We start from the raw sequence: 20,560 nt of genomic DNA on the forward strand, positions 1-20,560 counted from the left end.
TCAGTGCCCACACCACTGAGCACTCCAGAAGAGCCAAGAAGCAGAGGGAGAGATGAGGAACATCCTCAGAGCACTGAAGCCAGCGAAAACAAAACAGGCATGGGCCAACAGGGATTATAATTCTTTACAGGACACAGGAACACTGTTTTTCTTAGAGTTTTACCATAGTGATCATTTAATCTTGGCAGAAGAGCTTCTTTCTACAATTTTTCATTTTCTTAAACAAATACCTTGTACTATAAATTCTTTAGAGTAATTACTCCATTTTTCCTAGAACTGTCTCATTTCTCTAACTAAAGAAAGACAATGAGAACTTTGCAGCAATTTAACATATTTTCCTTTTGAGAAAGTTTGAATTCCCAGACAATCAGTATTACCTGTATTACAGCATTGACAGGAGGGAGCAGAGGCTCAGAGCTTGGAGGAACAGGACTTACAGTCCTGGTACTTGAAACACTGTCAATATCAACATTTGGTAACACCTAGGACAGAAAAAAAAAGCATCAATATAAAAATTTATGTATTAGCTTGGCTGTTATCATTGAACATTTTAGATTTTCTTCTTCCATCTGCTTCTGAGCTACTAAAATTCAGTGTCCTCCTTTTCTCAGGCCTGTATCTGATATCCACTTGGTTCTGAAAATCAAATTACTGTAATGGCACAAACTAACACCAGAAATAGTCATCTCTTCTCTTGCAGTACCTGATTTCTCCTGTTCTCTAAATCCCTGACACTTTGTCTTGCATGGAACAGAAGGGGAGTGTATCTGTAATAATTACCTATAATAGTCAGAGCAGAGGTGTGTTGGACCTGCAGTTAGTTTAGAAGATTAAAATATAGTTTGTAATCAAGGCATGCCCATTACAGCACTAAAATATGTTGTATTTCTGTTAAGAACAAAGATTTCAATGCTTCATTCCTTTGGGAAAAGAAAAATCACCTTAAATATTTAAGAACTGTGTGAAATAACAGCAAAATGCAGGTGGGTGGGATGAAGTGACACAGCAAGGGAACAAAGCACAGAACACCCTACCTGTGTTTAACTCTGAGTTCCATGAATCATTTGTGTCTGAAAGGTGTGGGGGAGTGGGTGCAGTCTCAACAATCAGAATCCAAAACAATGAACATGGAAGAAACATTCACTTCCTTGACAACAGACTCATGTGAAAATTGAAAACAAACTCCAACCCACAAGGTAAAGACTGCAAGGGTTGATTAATCAGGAGTGAAACCCTTGGGTTGACAATCATGCTTGAAACAGAAATCTTAAAGGCCAAAGCAATCATCCAAGAAAACTGACATTTATATTTTTACTTCTTTTATTCCAAGTTTGTTCTGGCTCAAAAATCTCATTTAAAAAAAAAGAAAATGTGACAAAAATTTTACAAATGCCCTGCATAGGTGACTTAGGGAAGAAATAGTTTTCTATTTTGGCCAAATAATAAAGATAATTGTTAAAATATGAATAAATATATTACTATAGCATGAGAACTGCTTGGTCCCTCCATATTTTTCTAATTCTTACTGAAAACTATCTACTGATGTGCAAGTGTGTTACTGATGGATCAGGCTGCTATAGATAGCACTCATTCAAATAAACAAACAAATCATCATCACTCTTGACATGTACCTGCACAGAGAGCTGAGGAGGCTCCTTTTTCTCTGATCTCATCTCTATCACAGCTATATTTGGTTTTTTAACCTCTACAGGAGGCTTTGGTGGCACTGGAGGAAGAGAGGTTGTAACTGTGACAGGGTGTGGTTTATCTATGACTACTCCAGCAGGCTGCACTGATGTGTTGCTGCTCTGGGTTTGACCTAAAGACAGTTGAAAAACAATTAAAACTTCATGTATCCATCTCCAAAAGCAGTAAATTAATAAATTTATTAAAATTATATTCTGTGTGTTTCTAGATTCTGTGTGCAATTACAGAGTAATTAAAAAGCCCCCTATTAACATTAACTAAACTACAGTAATTCACCAGCTAATTTTAAGCTTTCCCAGCAGAAACTATAAACTCAACACTGTTTTTAAAACTATTCATTTTTCTTGACTCTGGTGACACCTACTGCTGAAAACAAGAATTGTGTTTGCCATTCAAAAACTACAGACCATCACACCCAAAGTACTATTACACTTGGTATAACAATCCACAAATTTTTGTCTGAAAAAGCCTTTAGAAAAATAATTACCTTATTTCAATGCCTATATAATACTAACCCTTCTCAAAACAAGCCCTGTATAAAGGTTCTGTTGAAAGTCTAAAAATCGAGAAGTCATGAGAAGGAATTAACTGTGCTTGGCACAGTTCTACTGAAATTGCTGGGCTGAAGTCATTGCAAAAATTGAATCCAAGGGTGAGTGACTCAGTTCCGGCTTTGGATACCAAACAGAAAGCAAGAACATGAAGCCTAAAACCAAAATGAATCAAATCAGGTACAGCTAAACAAGTAACTGCTCTGTCAAGGTGTCACCAGACATCCAGCATGAAGGATGAAGAAAACCAGAACATTTTCAACTGATCCCTCAGATTTCCTATGAGAAGGGCAGGTACAAATCTCATGGAATGGTTTGTGTTGGAAGAGACCTTAGAGATCATCTAATCCCCCAAACCAGTGACTTAAGAAGAGAAAAGTTATATTTCCATGAAATAGCAGTGATTAACCTGCACACAATCTGCTCCAGGTTATTTTCTCCTACCTAGAGGAATAGCCATGGGGATGAGGTGGCCTTCCAGGGGACCAGAGTCAGCAGGGACATCCTGGCTGGGGCTGAAGAGGTACTGGCTCTGCTGGGCAGGGGCAAACACAGGATTCTTCTTCTTGGGGCTGCTGATGAGCTTCTGTGTGTGAAAGCAGGTCTGGGTCCTTGCTGATTTCACCTTTGTGCCTGAAACAAGAGCACACAAAGTGGAAAGGTCACAAAGCATGCACAAACCCAGTGACAGCACTCTATGAATAAATATATTTTTTCATTTATTTATTCTATTCAACACTCTATGAATAAATATATTTTTTCACTGAGCCAAGCCTTTCTACTGAATCCACTGCAAATTTCTGCTGTGGGATGGAGGGAATGAGGGAGGGAGTCCCAAAGGGCAGAATCTGAAAGTGTTACAGGTAGATGATAGATAGATGCCTTGGTATTGGCAGCAATGAAGGAGTTAAAACTGCAAATTTTAAGTTGAATCTAGCAGATAAGGGCACAGAAACATGAAAAAGAACAAAGAACAGTAGGAAGTTGGAATGAAATGCGTGATTTAGCAGCTAAGAAGAAATCCATGATTTAAGTTTGAAATTTGGAACTGATTGCGTGATTTAGCAGCTAAGAAGAAATCCAGAATTTAGGTTTGAAATGCAGCCACAAAACTGACAGGTACTCAGAAGAACAGATATAATCTGTAAATTCCTGCTTTAACAACTCAGTGCTACTGCAAAATCAAGCCATAGCTAATATCCAAAAGTCTGGACTTCTGTCATCAAGGAAATGCTGATTTTTTGTCCCAACTTTTCAAGTGTGCTGTAAATAGTCAGCCAGAAGTAATTTATATGTAAAAATGTCTTAAGCAAAGAGCAAAGGAGAGCATTTATTGCAATGTGCATTTCTCACCATACAGTCATGCAAGGTCTTACTCAACTTACAGCAAACAATGGACATTATTAGGGAAATTATTAACTTTAATATAAATGGATAAAATTGCCTGACAATTCCCCCCAAAAAGGTGCCAACAATTGTCAATCAGGCAGAAGGGCTTCTACTGTTATTTTGTAGGTGTTAGGATAAGGAATTTGGAAAGAAACATGGTGATAACCAACTCCATGCCTTTATTACAGCCAAAAAAATGTCATTTTACTCCTCTGTTGTTTCTAATAATCACCTCCTTGTACCTGCAGCCAGTTAACACATGGCAACAAGCACTTTTAACTCTGTTCACATTTAAGAGCCTCCTAATTAGTTGAAGAATGAAAGTCAATGATTATAAAATATAGGCATAATAAAGACTGATAATGTGACTTTTGTCAGATGCAGACAAGCAGATGAGGCAGGTCAATAAAGTGGTATTTTTGTACAGACAAGTTATGGGTTGTGAGCCTGGAAAGAAGAAGAAGTCATAACTCCTGAGTGAGAAAACACAGGTCAGAGAGAAGCACCTCTAGAAAAGGGTTTGTGGTCATGGTGGGTAAGCAATGGAATGAGAAATCACAACACAGTGCTCTGGTCAACAGGACAAATGTGACCCCCAGATGTCTCAGCAGAGTGTCTGACATGGAGTAGGAGAAGATGACAGATGATAACATCCACAGATGATAACACTGCATTCAGCACTAATTCTGTATCTCTGCAAATATTAAAATAGATCAGACATTAACAGGCACTCTTCACTTTTTAAGGAAAAGTCACCTGGAAAGTGAAGTAGCTGGAAACTGAAGCCAAAACTTCACTACAAATCAGATCATAAATCTGAAGTGTCCTATTTGCTTTTGAAGCACAGGGTATTTTGCTATGGGAAGAAGCAGAATTTCTTCTGTTTTTAAATAATGAGCTTGTGCCTTTTTGCAAAGCCCAGGTTAGCCAAAAAAACTGTTCTGCAGTCAGACAAATGGCTGGACTCTGTAACATAAATAGATACAGTTCAGAGCCCTGTGATTTAGAAGAGGTCATACTACATGATCTAACAGTCCCCCTTGGCCTTGAACTTTTGAGTAAAAGCAGAAATTGGCAGTGTATCTGTAATGCTGCCAACTTGTAAAAACAAGGTTTTCTCAGTGAGAATGATTAAGTACTGTATACACACAGCACCTCATTTTAATTGCTTGCAACTTTTCATTTTTCCCTGCAAAGTTTATTTGCACTGGGCAGAAACTAGACATTTAATTAAACTTAGCTTTAGAAAAACAGTGTTTTACATGTATTTATCAGTTCATATTATGCAAGAAAATAATTCCAGCTTTTTTTTTAGAAATGATCTCTTACTCATGAAAGTGCTAGTTGAATTTTTTTTCCTAACTTCCCATAAGAAACGAAGCATTAGTCACCATAGTTTATTTGCAAAGAAAATGGTTGAGAGTTATAAAATGACTGAAAAGAGACTCTCCAGATGGCCATTTCAGTCTTAAATAAACATCCTTATTCTAACACTAATTTAAAACAAGCTCAGTGCTCTAACAAAACAGAGTCATTTAATGAGTCTGGATTTTTCAGCCAATCAAACCCAAGGCCAAAGATTTCCAATCTTTTGAAGCCTTTATCACCTGGTACATCAAGGCCAGGAAGGGAATCTGTGGGTGCACATCTCTGAAGGGAAGAACTCACCATGCCTGTGAAAGAGATTTGTTTATTTTCTTCTTTCTTTGTTTTTTTTAAGAACCTGGTGCTTTGAAGTGCTCATTCAACCTTGGTGCATTTTATTTACACTCCTCCTATAGAGGAGCACAGAAATGTTCCTGATTTTATTATTTATACTTTGCTTTGCCACAACAGCTTCTTCCAGAACAGCAGCCCCCAAAATGGTTGAAGTGTTTTGTCTTTGTGAGACCCACGTGAAACACCAGGGATTATTTTTCCATTTTATTGGCATGGTAAGGAAAGGACAAAAATGAAGCACTTTGATCAACAGTCTTACCAAGAGGCTAAGATAAATAATGCCAGTATCAAACAAACCTCAGTCTCAGTTAAAATCAGACAGTTTGGGAACAGGATACACTCACTGGAGTGCTGCTCCTTACAGAATCTGCAAAAAATTCCATTTTTCCCTCAGATAAGAACACAAGGAGGTGTCTTATTTTATTTACTGTCAGGATAGAGACAAAACCATAACTTCTCATAACTCCAGTCTGATATTAAATAGAGAAACAAATTTTATGGTGGCTTTACTGTTGCAAAGAGACGTTTTTCTCTGCAGCATGACTTCATGGCTTGGAAGGGAAGCACTCTGGCAAAAGGCTATCCAGAGTTCACTCTGTGTTTTCCAGCAAAGAGCTTTGAAGCTGTTTGTCACACACACAGGAGTTCTGCAAGATTAAAGGCAGCATTGATCCAGTTTTCCCTTTCATTTCTATTTGCACCCAACAGAAAAAAGCTGAAGTACAGGAGCAGCTCATTCCAACTGCACAGAACTTTTTATTTCACTGACACCACTGAATTTCAACTGGTGGTTTCAAATTATCAAATGACCGATTTGTTATAATTAGATTGGGGAGGGGGACACACTTTTCTGCCACTTTACAAGATATTGTTTCTGGAATGATGAAATTTGCCTTCCTGGAAAGGTTATGACCTTCTGTAAAAGACAAGAGCTCAATAAATAGAGAAGAAAATTCATTTAGGAGTCAGCAAAAGCAAAACTGCTGATTAAATATTTTTAAAGAAGTGCCTGTTCCCAATCCAAATCTTAGTGGTCACTGTGTCACTGTTATTACTACCCTAAGTGCTTACCAGCACACATTTCACCCAAAAAGATCTATACAGAATAAATTAAATTATGGGTGTACAGCACAGCCAATAGTCAAAACCAGTGTTATGTCATGCTTCAAGTGATACACCATTTTTCACCAAAGAAAAAACATTCAAGAGAAGGCAAACAAAATACCTAAGTCACAAGGCTGGCAGTTTTCATGTGACCTTTTAAAAAATGGTGAGTTTTGAAATGTTTTCTAGGTTTTTGCCAGAAAAAAAACCACTCCCATTTTCCAGGAGGGTGCTGAGAATTGTGAATATTTTCTACCAATAACACTTTCTCTTCACAGATCACAACTGGGCTCCAGAGCACAGGTAAGAAAAGTGCCATAAAAGACTAGGTCAGGCCAAAAAAGAGATTCTTGTACAATTCTGAGGACTTGCCACTGGGGATGTACATCATAACCACAGAAGGATTTGGGCTGGAAGGAACCTTCAGGATTAAGCAGTTCCAACCCCCTGCCATGGGCAAGGACATCTTCCACTAGACCAGGTTACTCAATAATATTAAAATAAATAAATAACATGAAAAATGAAAATAATAAAAATATAATAATAATAGCAGTAGTAATAATAATAATAAAATCCCCAGCCTCAAACCCCAGCACTGCCTGTCTTCAGAAACACAGATATGTTTTACACCATCCATTGCAATGGCCTAAAAACATGATTTCATCAAGTGACTGGCTGCCTTCTGATGTTAATCTCTCATATTTCACACAGAATGTAATGTTTTGACAGCTGTAATAAAAACCCAGGCAGCATTTTTAAGCATGGCATTTAAGACTGCATCAAGTGTATTTTCCCTGCATGGGTAGCAATAGCCTAAGTGCAAGAAGCATGGAGGGAGCCAGTTAATATTTTTTCATGGGTGCACATCTTATTAACTCCTTTGTGGCCACCACCACCTTAAGCCCCTCTTCCTCTTAAGCTTCTCTCCCATCTCCACACTTTCCCTTCATCTTTATCCTTTCTCATGTCATTTCTCCCCAGTAAAATTATCCACAATGGTTTTTTTTTTAAATAGCAGTTAAAGATTATTCTCAATTTTTGCATTAAGAATCAGATAAGTTTTGAAAAGGTAATTAAGAAACAAAACAGAACCAATTAAAACATTACTAACTCTAGCTGAAGCTTATCTGCACTGACCTGTGTCAGATACCATACAGTCTCCATTTGTAATTATTCTTACACATTTTAATAGGTTAGAAAATTAGGACCCTCTTATCCAAACACTTTGCCAACAAAAATATTGAATATAATTCATTATTAATCAACTAATAACCTTTATCAATTAAATAACCTTAACAAGCTATCACAGAAAGTATTTCCACTCTGCTTATAACTCTAACTGAAGGAAGAAAAAGGAGTTACTTTGCACTTAGTGAACTTGACCAATGATGCTGATTACATTTTTCATTATTTTCATCTTCACACCCATATATTTAATTTTTCATATTTCAATTGATGCATTAGAAACAGGAAATTAAATATCAGATTTTCTTCCATTTTCTAGTCTCAGTACATTTCTGAACTCTGAATGAATTAAATATTTAAATGAAAAATCACTGGATAAACCTGACACAAAAAGATACATCTCCCAGTGACATTTATCAAAAATTAAGTTCATTTTTCAACACACTTACTTGTGATTAATTTTAGCAAATTCAGCTCATTAAATCTTGTACAACAATAAATACATACTAATACACTTATCATATTTAGAAATAAGTATTTATTTGACAATCTAAAATAAGTGAGACACATTAAGCAAAGTGGAAAACTTCTGATATTTTTTTAGTTTTGAAAAGACGATCTTAAACAGAAATAAACTATTTCAAATGAACAGGACCTACAACAACCATCCAGTCCAACTGCCTGACTACTTCAGGGCTGACCAAAAAATTAAATTAAAGGCATTTTCCAAATGCCTCTTAAGCCCTGACCAACCTGAGGCAGTGACCACCTCTCTAAAAATCCACAGCATAAGCTTTATATTGAAGAGCAGATGAAGTAAAATTAACAGATTCATTTCCACAAGGAATTCCTGGCAGAAAAACAGGGAAGGAACACCTTGTTCCCATCAAAGAATCACTTACCTCTAACAGTCTCTATCAGCTTGGGTCTGGCAAGTTTAGATTTGGGAGAGGGAAAGTTGTTGAACCTCAGGTAGGGTCCTTTTTTAAGCGTGCTGCGGCGCCCATGGTAAATGGGTTTGCCATAAACTTGAGACAGATAATCTTCATTTTGCACCACTGCAGTTCCACCTACAGCTCCCTGATGGACACCAAAAAGGAAAAAAAAAGTCCTTTACAATTCTACATTGATGTAAATTGGAGCAGGACAGAGCGATCACTTTCATTTTGAATTACTGCACCTGCACACATCATTTTTCGTGTCAATACTGAACAGTTTTTTCCCAGAAAAGAAACCAACTACTTGGCAACTCACATCTGCCTTTCTTTCTTTGCTTTGCACATTTTCAGAAAAGTAAGTTTTAAACTTCTGTTTCTTTGTGTTATCTTCCACCTGCTTCTGCAATGGCTGAGCTGGAGGCGAAAGCTTTTTGGTCAAGCTTCCTTGGATGTTTTCAGTTTTCTCTTTAGTTTCTTTCTTGGTCTTCACAGCCCTGAGATTTTGGGCTTTCTTGTTCCATGGGGCTTTTTGATCACATTTCCCTTGTTCTGAATCACTTCTTGCCAGTTCAGCCTAAATAGAAAACATAAATGTAATAAATGGAGATTTTTGTCTTCAAGGCTATCAGCAGAGTGTGTGGAGAACTTTGAAACTCTGAGAAAGGGCCTGTTTTTCATGTTAGCCAGCAAGTGAGGCCAGGGATTTTCATTACACAAGCACAGTTTTAAAACAGAGGTAAATATTTTATTTATTATTTCTTTATTCATTATTATTTATTTATTTATTTATTATATTTATTTTACTATAACTTACTGCATGCCAGCAATAATAGGCAGCTTTCTCACATTTTCAAGAGGTGAGTAAATCACTTTACTGTGGACATGAAAGAACAAGGCAAGGTGGAAAAACACAAAAATCTGAACTCACAAAAATCTGAACTCCAGCCCTACCTGGATTTCCTCACTGATTGCCTTGATCCAGTCATCCACAGTCCTTCGGATACGAATCTCTTCCAGGACATCTCTGAAACAAAAGAAAGAACCATTTTAGGTTAGAGCTTCTCAAATTGCACAGATTTGTTCCTGAGAAAGCAGTCACCTTTAAATGCTCTAAAAACAGAAGTTGAGAATACAGACAGTGAGATTTTGTACCTCTACACTCCCCAAAAGGCACCAGTCCCAACCCCAAATCTCTTCTTGCATGGTGCCACCTGCAAACCCCACTCCCTGCTGGTAAATACTGACATAATTACAAATATTTCAGGAATAAGAGGCAGCCATGTACCACTTTCTACTTTGATCACAACTGAAAAAACAAGAAAACAAAAATATTCCAACTTAACAAAAAAGCAGATGACAAATTACTACCTCCTCTAAAAGATAATGAGGGCAGGTAACATGCCTCAAAAAAATCCTTATACATAGAGAATATTTACCTTCCTCAGGAAAATGCAGGTTTAGATTGTATTTTAATAGAAAATTTCCATTATGACTTTAACATAAAATTTCCACTATGATACTCCAAGCAGGAATATTTAACACAACTAACAAAGCAAAAGTTCAAAAGCCAAAGATCTGTTGTGAGGTGATTAAATTCTGTAAATTGACAGGCTTATGAAGCCTCTTCTGCTCTGAATAATGAAATTAGGCTTCAATTTTCTTTTTAATGCAGGTTGGTATGGAAACAGTTAAATGCCCTGGCAGCAGAGCAGTTTGTCCAGCTGATAAAGCCTCAGAAATCAGATTTAGGCACCTGAAAAAAATCAGTTCACATCATAAGGGCTCAAAAACATCTGAATTTCAAGAATCAGACAACGATTGCTAGCAAGAGTCAATAAATCCTTTTTGCAGGGAAGAACACAAGTTCTTCAATACCCAGATTTGCAAACATCAATCTCCCAAAGCTCTGAATTGCAGGGTCTGACCTGTTTGTAGTCAAGGAGTTACTGAAAGCATACACGGCATCTCCATCTTTTGCCTGAGTAACAGCTTCCAGATTCTCCTCAAGGACTTTTTTATTGTTCTGCACTCCTCTCAAAATCCTTTCAGCATCTGTCAGGATAGACCTTGGCACTTGGACATTTTGAAGGATGGATGGTTTGCTGACTGGATGATCTTCAGGAGGATCAGGCGGAACAGGAGGACTTTTTGTCTAAAATTGAAACCGAACCTCTAGCTTTGAATCAGAGATTGTAATTTCCTTTAATTTGTTATCACATCAATGGCATCATATGAAATCCTGCCCATGTGCACTATCAGCAACTTCAATTACTCAAGGACCTTCATTATGTTGCAAATATATTTAGAGAAGTGAAAGACATCCAAAAGATCTCAAATGGAAAATGATGGGAAGTATGAGAGGCAATGTTAATGAGGCTAATAAGCATGTGAAAAGATGGCAATTAGATACATGAAGCATCACAAGCAAATCTCTCCATGTAACAGTAATTAAATATAATTAAGAGCCTAATAAAAGCCCAAGTCCTCTAAATATATGCACTTGTTTGGCATCAATCTACCCCCAAGAAACACCAAGGAATACTTGGAAGTTTTAACAAGATAAATGCCCCAGCAGCCCCTTGATCCTCTTTCACTCATTTTCACTTTTCAGAAGGAACAATGAAACCTCTCACTTTGCAGAACCCCTTTCCAGAGATAAAAATCGAGCATAAATTAGCTGCTAAGTACAAAAGAAAGGGACACAAACACAGGAAAGAAGTTCTCACATTCATTCTCACACTCCTGAGGAAAAACCCAGGGGTCCATGAAAACTTCAGCAAACAGTAAAAATATTTCAAAGTGATAAATGTACATTAAAAAAATACCTCAAACCAAAACCAAAATGCCCAGACTGTGAAAACATCGACTGAATTCACAGAAAAAAAGAAAACCTCACAGATCACAACTCAGTTTTGGCTTTAAAGCTACTTTTTTGTCAAATCAGAATTAAACAAAAAGTTTATGTTCAAGCAGATGTACTGCCACAATGCCATAACAAAACAGGAATCAACACTGATCCCATGACCTTGGTTTTGGCCTGGCAAGGAAAAGACAATATACCAAATTATTTATCAATTCTATATAGGCTTTCATTTTTAAATGAAACTTTTTGACAAATACTAACTCAGTAAGATGGGTAAGAAATACAGATACATGATAAATTGTAAAATGATGCAGTGAGACCCAGATCATGAAATGGTAACTGGATCTGTTAAATCTGTAAAAAATGCTGCCAGCAGCAGCCCCCACTGTGCCAGTCTGACACAGCAGCTTCCTGCCTGACATTATCCCCTCAAGGGATTTGCTAGGACTGAGCCAGACAGGAGGAATGTGATCTGTACAAGAGCAATCCTTTAACACACATCCAGGTGTGCCACAGGCAGGCAGTGATATTTCATTGCAAACACACTCAAAACTGCTTCAGCATTAGAGCATTTCATGGAAAACCCAAAAACCACAAAAGAAACACACATAAAAATGTCAATTTCATACCTTAATAAGATCAGTCATGTCAGTTTTCCATGAACTTGCTTCCTAAAAAGACAGAAGAAGAGCTGTTGAAACTTGAAGGTAAAATCCACAGGAGACATTGGATCAGTTTCTCTGGCCACAATGAATTCCTTGGGTTAGAGCACCACCTTCTGTCCTCAGCTAATTCACACCTTTGCTTCATGACAGAGATGGGTTCTCATTTACCCAAAAATGTATCATTTTATCACTCTACAAACCTCTCAGTGATGAGGATTCAGTAGCTAAGTGTTTAACTGACCCAACTCTCCATTTGCTAAGTCATCACATCTCGTTCTATTGATCTTTTTCATAAGAGAGATTTCAAATAATTTCTGTAACTGTGTCCTTCTCCCATTCTTTATCCATCTCATCTTGTTCTGTAGCCTGTACTAAGGTATGTTACTTGTTTAAGTTTTCACCAACAGTGGTACGAAAATATTTGCAACCTCAGTGGCACCTTTTTCCATTCCTAGTAAGAATAGTTAAATGTAAAATCCACAAAGTGTTACAAAATCTATAAAAAATACATCAGCTATGCTATAAGATATGACAGATGAAGCTGCATTTTCTACAGATATAGCAACAGAAACCAGACAGGTATTACAAAATATTTTTAAGGGAAATATGCAAGTTGAAACTTCCAACCATAGAAATGAACCAGCAGAGTCAAAGCTATTACATTTCAAGCCAATTAACAGAGGTGAATTTTCACTTTTTTTCTCCTTTCTCTCACTGTGTATATTGACAAGGACAGAAAGGACCACAAAATGACAGGTGGAGCCAAGAATGGCACCAGGTTAAGAGATAAAAGCCTCAGTTGTGAAAAGCTCCATGTTGCCAGCACAGAAGCAGATCTTGCACCCCAAAGGTACAAAATCATTAGCACAAGAAACAGCACTAGGGTTCTATGCCAGGCAATTCCCTGGAAACAGCACTCAATACAAAAAAAAAGTGGCAAAATGAGAAAGGAAATGCTTAAATCAGCCCTAAAGCTGACTGGAGATAAATGAAACATTGTTTTTTCCCAAATGGGAAAATTATATCAGCCTGTAGCTTGCAGAGAACAGGCACTGAAAATATCCAAAACCTTTACACAAACAAATAAACAAACTTCTTTTTTTCTCTTTCTGTCCTTCCCTCTCTCTCTCACCTATTTTATGTCTGGGACAATGGCAGTCAGAGTCCATTGCACACCCAGAGCATTATTCAGGCTCAAAGCTCTTCCCCACACAGAGACTCCAATATTTCAATTCATTGTACACAGATGTGGTTCTTTTTACAGGTGTAGAAGCAAGAGCAACACTGTCACTGATATCAGACCTCTATGGTTTTCTCCACATTTTTATTCCCCTTCTTCAAACCCCTGCTCATTGTGATTAGATTGACTTTACCTGCAGAATGTTGTGCATTTCTCTTCTCAACTTGCCAAGATCTTGAAGTAGATCATCTGCTTTTTGCACAGTTTTCTCAATTGAATTGTACCTTTCAAAGGAGGGAATCAAGCCTGCAGGCAAAGCTTTGTGTCTGAGGAGAGAAACACTCCTGGTTACACCTCTCATGCCTCCTGAGGTGGCCCAAGAAAAGATTCAACTGTGAAACCAAGCAGGAATTTACAGTGCAAGTACCAAACTTTCAGATAAACTGGAACTTGCTTTGGCATCTGAAGTTACAGAGAGGATATTGGGTTTTCTCTGTTTAACACTTAACACCTTCAGCCCAATCCTTTTATTTTCAATAGTGAAATTACATCTGATAGAGCAACACTTAAACTTTGGATATCTTTCCATTTGAAGCAATTAACATTTTTGTGCACACTGTTCTAAATCAGACAGCACATATGAGAAGTTTCTCACTGTATTAGTGAAATTATAACTTTACATTATTGCCTGAGGAAAATATGCTTCAGACTGCATGGCTAAGAACATTTTTTCACCCATTTTAAGCTTAGGAATTGTTAGGTGGATGCTGCTCCTGCAAAACACTTCATGTGCAACCTGCTGACCTCTGAGAAAGGTGCTGTGAGCTGTCCTTAGCAACAGCCTTCATCTGGCTGCAGTTCAACAGGAACCACAGAATCCTGGAGTATTACAGCTGGAAGGGACCCACAAGGATCTGAGTCCAACTCCTGGCCCTGCAGAGACACCCCAACAATGCCACCCTGTCCCTGGGGGCATTGTCCAAACAGTGAATTCTGCCAAGCCTGGGGCTGTGCCCATTCCCGGGGGAGCCTGGGCAGTGCCCAGCACCCACTGGGGGAAGAACCTTTCCTGAAATCCAACCTAAACCCACCCTGGCACAGCTCCAGCCATTCCCTCAGGTCCTACCAAAAGCAATGCAAAAATAGAAATATTCCAGCACAGCTGTGCCAGCCTGCAGGACCACACCAGGGACTCTTACACCATCAGTGTCCAATGCACCTCTCTCAATTTCACTGAAACAGAAACTCCCCCCCAGCTTTGGATTGTTGTGTTTATCCACCTGTCTCTCTCAGCATGCTTGCTCCTTTCATTGCTGTTTAATGCTGTCTTCTTGGAATATTCAATTTGCTTTAGTGGTGTTTCCTGAGAATTCAAAACGTGTTCCAGACCTTTCCCTTCACCTACAATGAAGTGAAATGAAGCAGAAAAAAAAGAAAGTTAAGTTAGTTCAATGTATTTAATATTTTCTTTTCCTTTCCAGGTATTTCACTATACTCACCAAGGAGAGTAAAATATTTTTAGATTTAAATATATAGATCTATTTCAGATAAGGCAAGTCACTTAAAACCACTCACACTAATCTGTCTTTCTGAGATTGCTTTAAATTAGCAAAACTAGATGGAGCTGGGATGGCAATGAGTCATTGAGAACAAATCTGTGACATTATGGACAGCATGCTTCTTCTTTTGTCTTGTTTCATTTATTCCTGGACCCACTGAACAATAGGAACACCTGACAGCTTTGTAACAGAGACAGAACCTGATCAAAAGCAGCAAAAGATAATTATTAACATTTGCTTTACATCTGCTGCTTTCAATACAATAACCCAGAGACCTTGTGGGCCCATGAAAAATAAAATAAAATTCAATTTAACCAATGATAAAGTTACTGAGTAGTTCCCAAGTTTTACATTATTCTGTCTAATCTTCCTGAAACTTGACTTTGAAAAAATATTTCAGTGAGCGCTGAAATTCTATAGATTAAATCAGCACTGTCTTTAAGTCTTTAGTTACTTATGAGTGCCTTATGCACAAAACTAACCCTTCCCAAATGTAGATTCCAAATATTCTCAATATATGCATTTAAGTGCCAGCAACCCAAGGGAAAAGGTCAGAAAAGGTGAGGAATACACAAAGAAACCACCAGGCCATACTGGTTAGGCCAGTGGAGGACAATACCTTCTCTTGTAGGTTTGGGAATATTTTCTTTTTCTACTACAGGGTTTTCTTTCTCTGAGATTTTCCCATTTTTGGGTACAGGTTCTGGAGCATATCTTCGAGGAACTGGTGTCTTTAGAGGAGATTTTTGTGTAGGAACCCCATGACTTGGAAAATTGCTTGAATATGCTTCAGGGAACACTAAAATAAATAAAGTTATTTAAATGCTGACAGTTTTCTTCAAAGAAAATTATATAATAAAATCACAGAGTGGTTTGGGTTGGAAGGGACTTTAAAGATCATTCAGTTCCAACCCCCTGCCATGGCAGGGACACCTTTCACTATCCCAGGTTGCTCCAAGACCTGTCTAACCTGGCCTGGAATGCTGCCAGGGATGGGGTACCCACAGCATCTCTGGGCAATCTGTGCCAGGGTCTCAGCACACTCACAAGAATTTCTTCCTGGCATCTAATCTAAACCTACATTCCTTCAGTTTGGAGCCATTCCCCCCCATGCCAGGTCTATAAATTCTGCACAAAAATGCAAAGCATTACTGCATTAGTTAAGTAAACAGGAAGAAAATTTCATACTTCTGACTGCTATCATAAGGGGATTAAAAAAAAAACCAAAACCCCACTGTAGTTCATCACAGGCTTCCACACAGATTATGTCTCAATAAGGTTATTTTAAATCCATGCCCTTCCTGGTGCAGACTTCTGTAAATCAAAAGTCTCACTTTAAATTAAACTGGAAGATGCTGGAACATCTTCAGAATGTCACGAAAATTAGAAAGAGCACTGGGCAATAAAACAAATTACACAGAAAAAATATTTACTAGTCATTACTGATGTGATACACAATCCAATGTTAATGGACACAAAATTAATGCAAAACTAACAGTGAAAATAAGAATTTGTCTCCACCTTGGGCAGGTGCAGCACTGGCAGGGAACAAACCCCTGTGAGATGAAGGTGCTTCATTAGTGAGTGATCTCTGCTCTGGCTTCTCCCAGTGCCCTGCCAGGGGCCCAGGGGCAGGCACAGGACCCTGCTGCAGGCCACGGGTGTTCACTGCAGAGCTGATGAGATGGGACTGGGAGACAAAAGTACAGAGTGCTTCTGGTCATTGAATCACAGAATTGTTAAGGCTGAAAAGAGCTTTAAGATTACCAAGTCCAAGTCCCAGCACCACCATGTTCCACATCAAACCAAGTTCTCCAGGGCCACATCCATGATTTCTGAAAACTTCCAGGGATGGTGACCACCACTGCCTTGTGCATGCTCCAATGTCTGACCAGCCCTCAGTGAAGAATTTCCCCTGATACCCAACCCAAACCTACCCTGGTGCAGCTTGAGGCCATTTCCCCTTGTCCTGTCCCTGCTTCCCTGGGAGCAGAGCCTGACCTGCACCAGCCCCACTTTCCTGTCAGGAGTTGTGCAGAGCCACAAGGTCCTTCCCGAGCCTCCTTTCCTCCAGGCTGAGCCTCCCCAGCTCCCTCAATCATTCCTGGGGCTCCAGACCCTTCCCCAGCTCCACTGCCCTTCTCTGGACATGTTCCACCCCCTCAGTGTCTTTCTCATTGTTGAGTGCTTTCACTTTGATCCACTTCCACTGAACTTGCTTTCTTTCTAATACTAAGAAACAATCCAAATTATTATAACATTAACACTGAGACACAGAAGAAATTATTAACCTGAATATTCATTTGTTGCTCCTGTAGCTTTTCCAGGTGTTGAATCCTTTGCACCATGAAAGAATTCATTTGTTTTTCAAGCTCACTGACTCTCTGCTGGTAGTGGGGCTCCTCATGCTGAGCCTTCATATTTTTTTGCTGTTCAGACGCTCGTTGCAGCTGCCTGTCTGTCTCCTGCAGTTTCTGAAGCAGTTCTGAAACTGAGTTCACTTTTGCTTCCAAATCATTTTGAACCTGCAAGAAATAATAAAAAAAAAAAAAAAAGGGAAATGGGGGAGGGGAAACCAATTATTACAGATGATGTGTGAGCATCAAAAGAACAAAACATCCTTCACAGAATCCTGGATTTGCATCCTAAAAGAAACAAAATTCTATTTAGCCTTAAACTTTTGGTGTTTTAGCAATATTGGGAATTTCTAAATAGATAAATCAAATGTTCTCTGTCTTCTGCCCATTTGGTTAAATCCAAATTAGTTCCCTCTGGTATACTGGTCAGCAAGTGTGAGATGACAAACACACAAAGCAGTGAGCAGACACATCCAGGCTCTCTGGAGCTACAATTAACAATTTCAGCCTTGTTTGGAACATTTACTATTTTAAGAGGACAAAGAACTGCTGCTCCCACTGACCTTGAGAAGTGGAGCTGTGCTGGCAATGGCAGCAGCAGTGGCTGCTGCAATGGTTGTTGCAGACTCAGCTTCCCTGGCTGCTGACCTGGTGTCACTCCCAGCACCTTCCCTTTTTTCTGTGGGGGCACTTCCCAAGAGCTGCACCTTCACCTCCTTATGAACAGGAATGACCTGAGTTCTAGAAAAATAAAAAACTGCCTGTAAAAAGCATTTTCTCCATATCTCCTCCAAGCAAATATTTCCCACATACAACACTGATATCACTGCATAAGCATTTCTCCTGGAAGTTCTGGCACAAGATACTCCAAGGAGTAAAATACTGAAAACACTTTCATACACAGAAAAAGAACACTGACAGAGAACTGTAAATTCATTTTGGCAAAAAAGTTGAAGTGGTGTAGTTGTACAGAAACAGAACAGCTCAGACAGCAACAACAATTCCCACTCACTTTTGCATTAATACTGCTCTCAGAGCCTCCTTCTGGCCAGTAGCATACTGGGAAATAAAAACATCATCTGTGGGGAAGGACAAACATCCTTTGTTGAGATAATTGGCACAAAATGTCTATTTCACAGGTAGAGACTAAGTACAACACATTTAATTTTGCTGTGAAGAATCTGTTGCCTGCAGGAACCACACCATCTATTGCAACAACAAATTGTTTCCTTTCAGTAAGAAGAAAATTTAAATAATGGTAAGAGTAAGAGCAGGCTTCATTTAACACAATTTTTATAGCATTGAATGCTGCTATCAATAAAGTCCAATAATGGTGAGTAAAGTCTCAATGGTAACTGGAGCTCAGACAACCCAGTCAATAAAATGCTGCAAATTCTGACTTGAAAAAAATTTAATTGAGAAAACCCCAGAAAGAGTATTTCCCTAGCATCATCATAAATTATACCAAATTTTCCTAATAGGTGCAAATCATGCTAAAAGTATTGCAGGCTCTCCCTCACCCAGTGTTTGTTGGGCAGAGGAAGCAAATGCTGCTAAGTCAGGTACCTGCAGCCTGTGAGTGCAAAAGTACTGATTTTTGGTCTTCACTAGGGTATTGATTTGTATTTTTTCTCCTTTACACAGCTCCAGATATCCAAGAAACCTGCATAAGTGTGTTTTCTTTAAAAAGCCTTCACTTCCCTAAATCTGATTGAAAGCAGATTCAGAAATTAAAGGAAAAGACACTGACATTGTGATTTCCTGGGATTCTTAAGGATTACAAATACACTTTTTTGGTACAGGCTGCTTGAAGAAAAATATGCCTTTGCAGTACAATAATTCACAAGAGGAAGATGGAGCAAAACAAGCCCCTACCCAAAACTGCCTATTCAAGACATGAATATTTGGTTAACAAAAGGAATCTCAACTCTGGCACACTGGCAGAAGTCCCACTCAGTTAATTAAAAAAATGTAATGCCAGCAAGCATGAGATAAAATTTGCAAAATTAAAGAATGTTTGTTACAATTACCATCTTTTTATCAAAGCAATATTTTCACTCAGAAGTTTCTATAATGAAAAAAAAACCTAAAAGCTCCCTTTTTCTTTAATTAATTAGCCTCCTTACAAAAAAAAAAAAAAAAGGTGCTTGGTGTGTTTTACCTTCAGGTCCTCTGCTATTTTCCAGAAGCACCAAAGGACCATTTTGTGCTGCAGCTTCTTTAGGAGGATCCTTCAGAACAAGAGCAGAAAAAGCAGAGATCAAAGCCTCTGTAGCCAAAATTTTAGAGGCAGATGGAATGGCTGAGCACACAAATGGAACCATTTGCACACTGCAACACAAAGGTCTTGGCACAAAACATGACAAGACCTCTGCCACAGAAAGGTCTGGACATTGCTGGCAAGAACTCGATGGCATTTTAGGGACTGAAACTCCACAGACACAATTCTAATCAAAACCACATATTCTACATGCTAAGTAAGTTTATTCTCCTCATTTATGGCCAAAGAAGCAGTAGTGAAACTGTACCTGCTTAAATTTAGAGAAGTTGCTAATCTTGGACTGTTCAGGATTGTTCACACACAGAGAATGAAGCACTCAAATGTTAAACAAAGCCCCTCCAAAAGCACCAGCAATAACACCACAGCAGCAGCAGCAGATCAAAGAGAAAAGACAGCTGCACAGCTGTGGTGCACAGGCTGAGCCAAAATCTTGTGCTGCTTTTAGAGCAGTTACAGTTTAGGATTATAGAAAGGAGCAGCAGCTTTTCTTACCTTCTGGGATAAAAACATGGGCTCTGAAGTGTCGACTGGAAGCAGGAGTTCTGGATATGCTTTGGTGCTTATGACTCCTAAAATAAAACAGTTTACTGTGGTCAGAATCACTTGTGGTGCATTTTCTGTACAGCTCCACATTTCTCTTATCTCTGAATGCCTAAACATTACACCCTCATAACACAAATGAGCACAGAGATTGAGCTGGAGCTTAAAAACATCAGTGAATTCAGTGAGTCTGAATGAGAAATTCGATTAACAGCATGGGGAAACCTCTGAAAAACAGAACATTAATAAAGAACTGGTGCCTTGTGAAGGCTGACCTAGAACAGAGACTGGATGGAGCTAAAGAATAAAGTAGGGATTTATTAAGAGGCCTCAAATAGATCCACCTTGGGCAGCACAAGAGCCCATCCAGGGCTACACTCAAGATGAACCAAAATGGCCACAAAAATGGACCACAGGTCATGGGGTTCCACACTTTTATAAGTTCTGCTCCATTTGCATATTAGAGTTAATTGTCCCATTCCAGCTTTAGCCCATGCAGTCCCATCCTTCTTGTTTTTCTCT

At 38.7% G+C, this 20,560-nt stretch overlaps 1 protein-coding gene across 3 annotated transcripts in view; it reads right to left on the bottom strand.

The window, feature by feature from the left end:
- Window positions 1-20,063, bottom strand: part of KIAA0586 (KIAA0586 ortholog) — a 67,585-nt gene extending 47,522 nt beyond the window's left edge. For all 3 annotated transcript variants that reach the window (XM_031066322.1, XM_031066323.1, XM_031066321.1), the window contains exons 1-17: window positions 19,991-20,063; window positions 19,379-19,448; window positions 18,230-18,296; window positions 17,781-17,958; window positions 17,152-17,385; window positions 16,382-16,550; window positions 15,480-15,659; window positions 14,582-14,702; window positions 13,495-13,627; window positions 12,086-12,127; window positions 10,519-10,745; window positions 9,545-9,617; window positions 8,910-9,167; window positions 8,558-8,735; window positions 2,703-2,891; window positions 1,632-1,819; window positions 378-482 (exon numbers count right to left, since the gene is read on the bottom strand). In XM_031066322.1, the coding sequence (XP_030922182.1) occupies window positions 378-482; window positions 1,632-1,819; window positions 2,703-2,891; window positions 8,558-8,735; window positions 8,910-9,167; window positions 9,545-9,617; window positions 10,519-10,745; window positions 12,086-12,127; window positions 13,495-13,627; window positions 14,582-14,702; window positions 15,480-15,659; window positions 16,382-16,550; window positions 17,152-17,385; window positions 17,781-17,958; window positions 18,230-18,296; window positions 19,379-19,448; window positions 19,991-20,008 (2,430 nt within the window). In that variant the 5' untranslated portion in view covers window positions 20,009-20,063. The remainder of the gene's footprint in view (window positions 1-377; window positions 483-1,631; window positions 1,820-2,702; window positions 2,892-8,557; window positions 8,736-8,909; window positions 9,168-9,544; window positions 9,618-10,518; window positions 10,746-12,085; window positions 12,128-13,494; window positions 13,628-14,581; window positions 14,703-15,479; window positions 15,660-16,381; window positions 16,551-17,151; window positions 17,386-17,780; window positions 17,959-18,229; window positions 18,297-19,378; window positions 19,449-19,990) is intronic.
- Between the last annotated feature and the right edge of the window lie 497 nt (window positions 20,064-20,560).

This window comes from Geospiza fortis, unplaced genomic scaffold (assembly GCF_000277835.1).
Source record: "Geospiza fortis unplaced genomic scaffold, GeoFor_1.0 scaffold23, whole genome shotgun sequence".
Classification (NCBI taxonomy): Eukaryota; Metazoa; Chordata; class Aves; order Passeriformes; family Thraupidae; genus Geospiza; species Geospiza fortis.